At 35.8% G+C, this 11,201-nt stretch overlaps 1 protein-coding gene across 4 annotated transcripts; it reads right to left on the reverse strand.

Moving 5' to 3' along the window:
* Positions 1 to 1,580: 1,580 nt before the first annotated feature.
* On the reverse strand, positions 1,581 to 10,912 carry zgc:153292 (uncharacterized protein LOC100003014 homolog). 4 transcript variants are annotated; one of them, XM_051716002.1, is made up of 14 exons: positions 10,711 to 10,875; positions 7,023 to 8,363; positions 6,606 to 6,804; positions 6,334 to 6,360; positions 5,774 to 5,841; positions 5,557 to 5,656; positions 5,404 to 5,478; positions 5,246 to 5,311; positions 4,817 to 5,056; positions 4,532 to 4,638; positions 4,234 to 4,399; positions 2,705 to 2,792; positions 2,552 to 2,596; positions 1,581 to 2,440 (listed from the first exon to the last, which is right to left on the reverse strand). In XM_051716002.1, the coding sequence occupies exons 3-13, from the start codon at positions 6,756 to 6,758 to the stop codon at positions 2,565 to 2,567; spliced, it is 1,122 nt and encodes a 373-aa protein (XP_051571962.1). In that variant the 5' UTR covers positions 6,759 to 6,804; positions 7,023 to 8,363; positions 10,711 to 10,875; the 3' UTR covers positions 1,581 to 2,440; positions 2,552 to 2,564. The 4 variants fall into 4 exon arrangements, with proteins under 4 accessions (XP_051571962.1, XP_051571960.1, XP_051571961.1 ...); XM_051716000.1 differs by lacking the exon at positions 7,023 to 8,363 and having other exon boundaries at positions 10,711 to 10,912; XM_051716001.1 differs by having other exon boundaries at positions 6,606 to 8,363.
* Positions 10,913 to 11,201: the final 289 nt, after the last annotated feature.

The following is an 11,201-nucleotide window of genomic DNA, read 5'->3' on the forward strand; positions in this document are numbered from 1 at the left end:
AACTAATTTCAAACATTTAAGCATACGCCTTGAGATCAAAAGGTTTTTAAGATCACGAGAAACTTTTCAGGCAAGTGACCCCAAACTTTTGAACGGTAGTGTGTGTTGAAATGATTGATGCCTGTCACGCAAAACATGAGCTCATTGCTGTCATTAAATGAGTCTGCTTTTTTATTCCAACCGTTACTCCTGGTCGGAGTCTTCCGTAAATATTTAGTTTATACGTAGGGTTACGTTCTACCTAAATTTAATGGTGCAACGCTCAAATATTTAGTAGTGCGTAAATTGTAACTTTGTGCCCATTTACGCCACAACTAGGCTAAGTTTTAACGTACGTATAGCTGGTGCAACCGGCACCTGAAGACAAAGCGTGTATTCGTAAACGCTGTTTATTTTTGCAATTCCATTCCTTGGCAGGTGGCACTAGTGTCAAAATTACATACTTCAGCTTAATTTTTTTTTTTTTTTTTTTTTTTTGTATGGTATCACTGACTGCACTGCTGAAAGAATACACATGAATATAGAACAGACGAAGACGTGAAGCATCCACCATTTTCTTGAATGTGGAAGCGTTCCACGGTTCGCCTGTTTTCAATATCTGGTCTCCAGTGTTTTCAACCACATCGGCGTATATTCTGTGTATTACATTTGTAGAAATTGTCAAAAAAATAAATAAATAAATAAAAATGGCTCTATGGTGCCCATACTTCAAATTCGAGATGACCGTTTTATTAATATTTTTTTTTTGTTTGTTTGTTTTTTTTTTTTTTTTACATTGCCTCACATTAGTATGTGGATGACATGAAACAATGGTCCGAGGTTAGTTTTGTAGATATCATTAACTACTTTGAGTTGTTTTGACAGCCAACAACTGCACAAGTTGAGCAATTCATTTTTACTCCAAATTACACTTGTTGTTGTTTTTCTCCATCTATATCGCCCGTTTCGGTTAGTTTTACATTGCCATCTCGATACCAGAAACAGAAAACAGGCAATTAGAATCATCATGGCACCATCCAGTAGTTGCTCAGGAAAACTGTGGAGCAGTGACGTCAATTTGTAGGTGAACCCGGAAGGCTAATTCGCCATAGGTTCCTTCTGGATTTTCCTATGGCTTTTTATAATGGGGGTTTTCAACTTGAGTAGGTCTGTGTTAAACATTTAGATAGATACCTGGACGTTTTGTTCTACAACATAAACACTTTCATATCTCAAACGTGAATTTTAAAGCCACCGTGTGTTTAAAAAAAAAAAAAAAAGTATGCAATTCAATACGGCTTAATTCAAGTCTGAGGTATGAAAATATGCAATTTATAATGTAGAGCAAAATATCCTGATATCCTCAAGTAATGTTTACTACTTAGACCTTTAATTGTAAATACAAAATTGCCATTATAAAAACCCATAGGAAAATCCAGAGGGAATCCATGGCGAATTTTCTTCCGGGTGTTTGGATTACAACCTGAACAGCTCTATTCTGAGTCAAAAAGAAGAAGTATAAACATTTTATTCTAAAAAAAAGACCTTGTTTGAAACATTTAGAGTACTGTCTGTGGGCAATGAGAACTGAACTCAATATAAAAGCTTAATGTTAAGATTTATTTGAAAAACTTGACTGGGATCTTTGCTATATGTAATCACACACAGACCATTCCAGACCCCCACAATATCCTTCAGGATTGCTTGCAACTACAGGAGAATTTGAGAGATCATCATCAGAAACAGGATCATCAGTTCATTTTGACAACATTGTTGTAAGTTATTCCCATTAAAAAAAAAATTCAATTCTTTTGGAATCATATTCAGCTGCCTTGAAAATGAAAATTCTGCCATTTATGTTGTTCCAAACCTGTATGACTTTTTTCTTCTTCCGTGGGACACAAAGGAAGATGTCAGGCAGAACGTTAGGATGTTCGGTTACCATTCATTTTCACTGTATGGAGAGGGAAAAAAAAAAAAAAAAAAAAAAGGTGCAATGAAAGTGAACAGTGACTGAAGCTGATCTCCTTTTATTTTCCATGTAAGAAAGAAGTCATGCATGTTTGGAACAACATAAGGGTGAGTAAGTGATGAAATAATTTTTATTTTGGGTGAACTATCCCTTTAACCTGTCTGAATCAGTGTACAAACACTACAGATGTTCAGGAAACCATGTCTTTTCCTCCTCCCTTCCAGCAGTTGGGTTTATTTTACATTTATATTTGACATTACACTTCAATACCTTTAATGGTATCCAAGTAAGCCATTAATAGGCAAATTTTATATCACCATGCTCCATAACATTTCAATATGAAAATCACATATAACACCTCAGTTTAGGTCTCTATGGACTTTAACTGGTCACTGTTGTCCATCATTTTGAGTTTGTGTTCTGTACTGAGCTTGTTCCTCATTTGTCCCTTTAGTTTAAAGAAAGCACCAGTTACAGTCCTCCGGCACACTAGAATTGAAACAAGGAAGTTATTTGCATATTTAGTAGTATCATGTTCTCATTTACAAAATGTTAAAGTAAGTAAATAAGATGGAAACAAAGAGGTGGAAAAACAATTACCAGTTTTTCAGCTTTACGATACAACAATGCAGTCCGCCGATTCTCCTGTATTAACAAAAGTGAATCTAACTTGTTTGATAATGACAACACTTGAAGAAAAGTAGACAGATAGGTAAATTGATTGAGATTTGTATATGAATTGATCATACTCACGGAATAATCTTTTTAGTGCCTGAATTCCTTTTAAAGGGTTTGGTTTCTCGATTTTGAAAGTGTACTTTGCGAGGTCATCTTCACTGAGCTTGATTGGACAAAAAACAATAAAATAATATAGATTAAATAATTAAAACAGACAACTCAAAAGCTCAGATTACGGAGTTAGAGGAAAATTATTATGAACATTTATATTTAGAATCAATAAACTACACTTTACTAACTACTTCATTTGTTCATATCTACACAAAGTTATTAAAGGGACAATTCACCCAAAAACGAAAATCATTTACTCACCATCACGCCATCCCAGATGTGTATGACTCTCTTTCTTCATCAGAACATAAGAGATTTTTTGAAGCTCCAAAAAGAACGTATAGCCATCATAAAAGTAATCTGTACAACTCCAGTGGATAAATTAATGTCTTCTGAACCTAAAGCGAAATGCTAGGTGTGTGTAAGGAATAGATTAATATTTAAAACTTTTTTTTTTTACAAAAAATTCACAAGGATAGCGGTCACGCAGCCTCTCGCATGACCAAAGCACATTGTCAAGTTCAAGCGAGAACTGATGTGTGAAATTCAGAAAAATACGGAAGCACAAGTGTTGTTTACAACAGAGGAGCATAGATATTCATACACAGATACCTCATTCGGCTGGTTTGAAAACGTCAACTGCGGTGCCATCTTGGAACGTTCAACAAGGAGAGCTGTTTGAATCATTTTGAACGGAAGTGAATGGAGGAGATGCCTCAGATGAGCTCCAAGCTCAGACCACTGCATAAACTGTTTGTGTGTGGAAACAGTATCGCAGTCCATAGAAACAGATGCTAATAAGGTATATAGGTATGAACATCTATGCAGAGGAGGTTTACGTGCTTATGTCACCAGCTGGCTGGAAGCGAACATTTTTAGTAAAAAAATTGTTTTAAATATTGATCAATTTCTTACACCTAGCATTTCACTTCAGAAGACATTATTTAATCCACTGCAGTCATATGGATTACTTTATGATGGATATACATTCTTTTTGGTGCTTCAAAAATCTGGCACCCATTCACTTGCATTTTAAGGACCTACAGAGCTGAAATATTCTTCTAAAAATCTTCATTTGTGTTCTGCTGAAGAAAGACAGTCATACAAATCTGGGATGGCATGGGGGTGAGTGAATGATGAGAGCATTTTCATTTTTGGGTGAACTATTCCTTTAATAACAGAGCAATTCTGTTTCTGATGCATGATATAATCCTAACCATCAAAGAAACCTTCTGAAATACTAGGGTGTAGGATTATTAAAATATCTGACCATTTTTGGCTTATCTATATTGGTATGATAAAGGCATTTGCACAACACAGATGACAAACAACAGTGCACAAAGCTGGCATCTGATTTAAATCTAACATGCAAAACAACTGGATGTGGGCCGTCAGTGAGCACAGCTTTAGTGCTTCTCCAAAATTTTATTAGTTGTTATTACAGTTTCATTGTATTTTTTTATTTCTTTCAGTATTTCCTTTTCAATACATACCGGCTGATCTCTGGGTGTTGAAGAAGGTTTTATTCCCTCACAGTGATGGAGGGACAGAGGTCTGTGTTTGGTCTCTTGGTGCACACTGCAGTTGAAGCGCAGCACACTTACAGGTAAATGAGAATGCCAACTTTCTGGATACTTCTTGACTAGATTTTCCACCATGCTGTAAGAGCAGACAAGCAAAAATGCTTTTAATAGAAGTTCATGCTTTGGGGGCTGATTGTTTTTACTCTGCTCGAGTGATTTTAAATAGAAGAACTGGTCTTCTCTAGCACTGTGATTTAAACATACATACTTGAAAATGTGGTATTGTGTGTGAGGCTCAATCTGTGAAGCCTGGTGATGCCGAGAGACCAGGGAAATGTCTTTAATCTTCAGAATATTACTGAGCGCTCTGTTAACCTGACAACATGAGAGAGCAAAAGGAGAAAAGATCATACATAAAACTTAAACCTAAAACTGTTTTAAGACAAGAAAATGTTCAGCACATAAACATTACAAAGTAAATCTTTTGTCATTATTATAAACCTGCACTAATTGATCTGATATATAATCCTAATAAGCATAATGCAGCACTTACTGTTCTGACCTGAATCCCTCTGGCACCCCACGGTGTGAGAAATCCTAAAGGAAAACCATACCGGGAAATGGCATCACACATGAGCAGGGCAATGGAATCAGAATTAGGCTTTTCTGATGGAAAGATTTCAATCCATTTGGTGTAATAGTCACAGATGACCACTACGTGGCTATAGGGGCCTTTGCTTTCTTGAAATGGCCCTGTAACATCTATACTCAGCCACTGCCATCTCTTAGTCACCTGTAAAGTGGACACGATGAGTTAAAAGGAGGCAAATGGTTAAAAGTGAAACACCACATTTCAAATGGCTTCTTTTACATCCAGAAAGGAAGAATGAAACTTTACTATAACTATGACTAGTTTGAAGTCTTAACAAAATATATAATTACAGTATCACAGGATATGCATAAAAACATGTAAATAGTATACCCTGATAAACTGAGCACTGGAATTTTCAACGGGTGCATCATCACTGGTGACATCATTTCCAGGATCCTGTAAAAATTACAAACAGTGCTAAACACCATTCAGGAGACTTTAAAAATTGGTCAGGCTTTTTTTAGACAGTTTTAGCTCAAGTATCTTACTGAAAGACTATTAAGGTCTACACTGGTGTCATCATCCTCATCATCGCCCTCCGCCAGCTTCATCCAGTGAATGCTCTGTGGAAAAAAAAAAGGTGTACAAGTGATTAAGATGCTCTACAATCAAAAGTCTTAAAACAAAAATTAATTATGAACCTGCGGTTTGCAGTAATCATCATGAAAGCTGCCAGCATGAAAGGGGCCACGGCTGGAACCATCAGAATCCAGAGTCACACGAACAAAGTTCCCTTCAAGACTGCCAAACCAATGAACGAGAGATGTAATTAGCTCTATAAAATGACTAGACGCAGGAATTTTGTAAAGCAAAAAAAAAAAAAAAAAAAGTAAAGCAAGGCTAATAAACGCACACTACCGTGGTAAAGCTGGCTTTGGCACTGGTGTTGGCTTTGGTTTGATAGGGACTTCTATTGGCTTACGATTCTGAAACAGACAAAATAAAAAAACAAATATTAGTATTAAAGTAAATATAAATTATGAAATACATTTCCTAAAGTGCTTTTATACACATTTATCTTTCCTGACACTACTGGTCAACTATAATTCCACCCTGATGGGGTGATTCTTCAAAAACCTCCAATACTGGGGGGCCTAGGTAGCTCAGCGAGTATTGACGCTGACTACCACCCCAGGAGTCGCGAGTTCGAATCCAGGGTGTGCTGAGTGACTCCAGCCAGGTCTCCTAAACAACCAAAATGGCCTGGTTGCTAGGGAGGGTAGAGTCATATGGGGTAACCGCCTCATGGTCGCGATTAGTGGTTCTCGCTCTCAATGGGGCACGTAGTAAGTTGTCCTCCACTACCCGGATTGAGGTGAGTAACCGTGCCACCACGAGGACCTACTGAGTAGTGGGAATTGGGCATTCCAAATTGGGAGAAAAGGGGATATATAAAAAAACAAAACTCTAATACGTACCAAAGATCGTCTCTTGACAGCAGGTCCCTAGATGTGGACATACGGGAAAATAAGTGTCAATAAAACAACATGGCAAAATAGAAAATACATAGTACTGGTTCATAGTACTTAAACACATAAATATGATATACATTTTAGGTGTTCAAGCATTATGAACCAGCAAAACAAAAAATACATACACTCCATATGCGACAATCAAAACTATATAATATACCCAATTATTTGCAATGAAACACTGGCCTGCTTTATAATACAAAAGCACAAGTACTTGCCTTTGACTGGAGATGTTTAGGAAAATTAAAGATAGTTGGGACGGCGTTCTTCCGCAACCGCTTGTGACTTCCCATTTGTTCAAAGCAGTCCTTCTCAAAATGATCTGAGCACAGGACCGAGTTTCCAGTTGGCCACCAGTTCTGCCATCTCATCCGACGGAGCCACTCTCTCACTCTCAAGCCATCAGCTAATGGAAATCTTTATGTATTGCACATGTATAGACAAAACACAAGCATGTCAATGCATGTTTGACACACTGTAGCAATGCTGGAAAGCAGCTACAAAATGTTACAAAAAGTTGGTATATATATAATTTGATATACGTTTATTTTTTTAGGATTTTCTGAGGCTTAATTATCAACAACAACCATGAACTGAGAACAAATATTAAACTTACTTGTGAAAAGAAAACTCACCCCTGTTGTATGCCTCTTTATACTCTCTATCTGAGCGTTTCTTGCACTTATAAGTGGAACAAGCACGCATTGTTTAAACACACAGCAATTATTAAACTTTTTTCAGCAAATTTACACATCAAATTAGAAACCAATAGATATCAGAGAGCATATTTTGTTTTCCCAGAAGCTCGTTCTTCACACGGAATTTCATGGAGAGGGGGTTCAGCGAAAAAAACGGCAGCTGACAGCAGGAAGTGCCTTCCAATGTCTGTCGGAAGAGTAGGAGGAACCTGCTGCTGGCAGCTGCCAATCATTAGCATCCAAACAGAGATAGCAGCCAATAACTAAACTCAAAGAGAAACAAATGACAAAGGTAAACAGACGATTGTGTGTTAGCGGTCAAGTTCGTTTAATAATAATAAAAAAAAGAAATAATAATAATTTATCCTATCGTATGTATAAAGATTTGACTTAATATTGTTGTGCATTGTCATTATTATTACAAGTCTTGTATTCTGAATGGCATAATTTGAAATTACAACTGCGCTACACAATATGAAACTGAAATTGAAATGTTCGCATTTAGCAGTAAAATATTATAAGGTTCAATAAATGTCTATGGACAACATAATGCTGTCATCAGTCATTTAGAAAACAGGTATAGTAGGCTATTCCTATTTTGTATGCTATAAACGACATAGAAGCATTTATGCCCTATATTAATATGTTATGGCACGAGAAAGACATGCAATGGTGATGAAAGACAAATGTCATTAAATTGTTTTTGATAACTGTTTTTGATTTAGGTTTAGTTCACTGTATACTTATGCTTAATTTTACTGCCTCCAAAAGGCAAAAGCAGTACTATTTTGTCAATTTTAAGTTATAACCAAAATAACAAAACAACGGGTCTATATCTGTGTTGTCAAAAGACGGTGTTGGCTCAACTATGCTCAGATTCAGGAAAAATGAAGACTGTTTTATAATCCAGTGTAAATACTTAAGTATTAGTCTATCATTTGGCTTTGTAGGGAGGTCTGGTAAATTATTGGTGTGTTTAATGTTAATTTTTATTCTAGTATCCACAGTTTTCCTGATCAACCACTGGGCGTCGCCATGATGATTCTAGTTGCCTGTTTTGTATTTCTGTTCTTGAGGCGGCAAGTAAAAACTGCCAAAACGAGTGATTCAGAGAAGAACAACAACCATTTAAATGTTACATGGTGTAAAAATGAATTCCAGTTTCAACTTGTGCCATTGTTGGCTGTCATAACAACTCATAACAATAATTAATTATATCAACGTTACTTATCTCTGACCATCGCTTAATGTCATCTACACACTCAGGTGAGGCACTGTCTATATAAAAAAAAAAATACAAAAATTGACAATTTTTACAAATGTAATACCTTAAACATTACATTACCCGCTAAGAATATAATCCTATACGAGTGAAAACACTGGAGACCAGAAATTGAAAACAGAAGAACATATTTGTGCATTTTAGTTGTATTGAAAACTACACAAATGAGTGGCATCCGCATATATTATTTGACAACATCATTAACTATGCATCCAGAAAGCATCTTCACTGTGTTTCTGTAGTTTCATCTAACCTTAAATTACACCACAATTAAGATTGAAACAGTACACTACAGCAACTTAAAAACAAATTTGGGTAATCACATTATTCACCAAAACTAAGCTGTTAATGGCATGCATGATGACATTTAACTCAACCAAGATCTGCTTAATTAATGACACATATGCAATGAAACAATGAATTTATAAGTTTAATAGCGGGTAGCTAAGAACTGTCAACAAGGTGATGGGCTAAAAAACAAAGAAAAAAAAAATCATTCAAAATACATTTAGAAATGTTGTCAACACATTCCATAACTGCATTTTGAATCGGTGGCGTTAAACTATAGCCCTCAATTAACCCCTTAAACTCTATGGAGGGTGCTATATTGCGAAAAAAGTTTACGCTTAAAATGTTAATGTCTCTGTATACATAGGTCAGGCATATGAGGTATCATTGGAAAGCTTAGAATCTGAACTTTATATCAAATGAAAACTCTCACTCTCAGGAATGAGACTTTACAGTAAACTGTGTTGCCCTAATACCACAGTTCGAAAGATTTTCAAAAGAATCACAAAGTCAAATATGATTTCTGTAAGTCATCAAATATAAACGTCTCATTTAGGCTCCGATAACTGCTGCAGTAAGCTTCAAATACCTAAAAACTTTATATCTGCTTTTACCTTAGGAAGTTCTCTAAAAAAAAAAAAATTGCCATTGTTTACATGTCTGTGAGCTTGCTTGGCTGAATAATCTAATGTTATATCTTAGTTGTCCAGAACAAATCATCAGAAAATATGTTTTTGACTACTGATGATAAAACATTTTATATCATCGCAAAGGGGAGGATCTCAGCTTTCAAATGACTTCTAGAATGAGCTTTTAGTCCACTCATAGGCTAAGATATTCAATGAAACAACAAGGGTGGTGCTTGAACTGAAAATTAGACTGAATGTCTATGGACGAGCACATATTTCAGGGCTAACACGCGTTAGAGCGCAACCTACATTTCAGATCTGTACATGGAATATGATAGAGAGAAAAAAAATTCTAATGCTTTCTGCCACCAAATGGAATAAAATAAGATTTTTCAAAGTGAGATTGAATGAACAGGACCAGAATTACATTTGTTGTTACAAATTTAGGACAAAAAAAAAATTAAAATAAAAAAAATTAAAAAAAATTCTTCCAAAAAATATTCTTATCATCATAAGATTATAAACGCATACAATAACATTTATGAATAATTGGAGTCTTTTTTTTATTTGGCGGTTCTCTTAAAAATTAGACCAATTTTTTTTGCAATTAGTCCACAGTATGTGTGAATGGTGAGCTTTTATATTTGAGTGTGAAAAATTGCAGGCGGCATCCCAAAAATGCACCAGAGTTTAAGAGGTTAAAGCTGTTATGCCAGTCATATGACAATCCCCAATGATTTCATAAAAGGAAGTGAAGTAAACCAAAAGACGACATCCAAAAGCTTGGTTTTATTTTAAAACACGCTCAGTTTACCGTTTGCTTCCGCTATTCAGCAAATATAACATTAGTGCTTTTATTATGGAGGAGGAAGAAACTTCTTCCCCTCAAACATGCGAGTGATTGGCTTCTGGTTATTTTGGCAGGGACCTCCATAGACATATGTCTATGTGGACCTCCAGCTGCCGATTTTTCTCTGAACCCTTACTGGGCAGATAAAAGATTGACAGTCCTACCTGTGCCACCTACTGGACATTTCAAGAATTGCTGTCAAGTCCTCTTTCCTTACTCTGCTGGGTGCTCTGCGTTTAGCTATTTTGTTCACCTTTCTATTTCCTCAAACTGAATTATATTTATAGGGGCTTTTATTTCAGATGTTACATGTGTGGGAAAGGATTTAGGTCCCAGCCCCTCAACAATGCAACTAGCTATCTGTTTAACACTGGTTTACTTTTTGACGTCAAAGTTGATGTATGTTGTTAAAATTTGCCATTAGCGATACTTTCAATTTGCTTTCATTCATCTTCTGCTGTAAAATATTTTACAAACGTATTATATAACTGTATATTTGTATATACCCTTGCTTACTGAAAGTGTGATTCACAACACATATAACAAGCAGGAATTGAGAATGCATCTAAAACTTACGTATGAAAGGAAAACTCGCCCCTTTTGTATGCCTCTTTATACGCCCCATCAGATCGTTTCTTGCAGTTATAAGCTGAACAAACAGGCATTGTTGAAACAAAATGAAAATGTTACTTTTCTATGCAGTTCAACCACTCAATTTGCATACGACAACAGAAACACTGCTTGTATTTACTGGTGCTGTTCTTCTTCTCGTGTGATTTTATAGCATATTGTTCACAATGTCTGCCATCTAGCGGATATTTCACGTCAGTTCAGCCGATCTTTGTTTTTCTCTTACATTTGATATTGGAAAGTGTTAAAGTAATAGTTCACCCAAAAATGAAAATTTGCTGATAATTTACTCACCCTCAGGCCATCCAAGATGTATCTGAGTTTCTTTCTTCATTAAAACAGAATTTAAGATTTTTAGGATTTCATTTCAGGCCTCCTCCTTGAAACAATGCAAGTGAATGTACTCCATTAAAATAATCCACATGACTCCAGTCGAT

Source organism: Myxocyprinus asiaticus, chromosome 14 (assembly GCF_019703515.2).
Source record: "Myxocyprinus asiaticus isolate MX2 ecotype Aquarium Trade chromosome 14, UBuf_Myxa_2, whole genome shotgun sequence".
In the NCBI taxonomy this organism is placed as follows: domain Eukaryota; kingdom Metazoa; phylum Chordata; class Actinopteri; order Cypriniformes; family Catostomidae; genus Myxocyprinus; species Myxocyprinus asiaticus.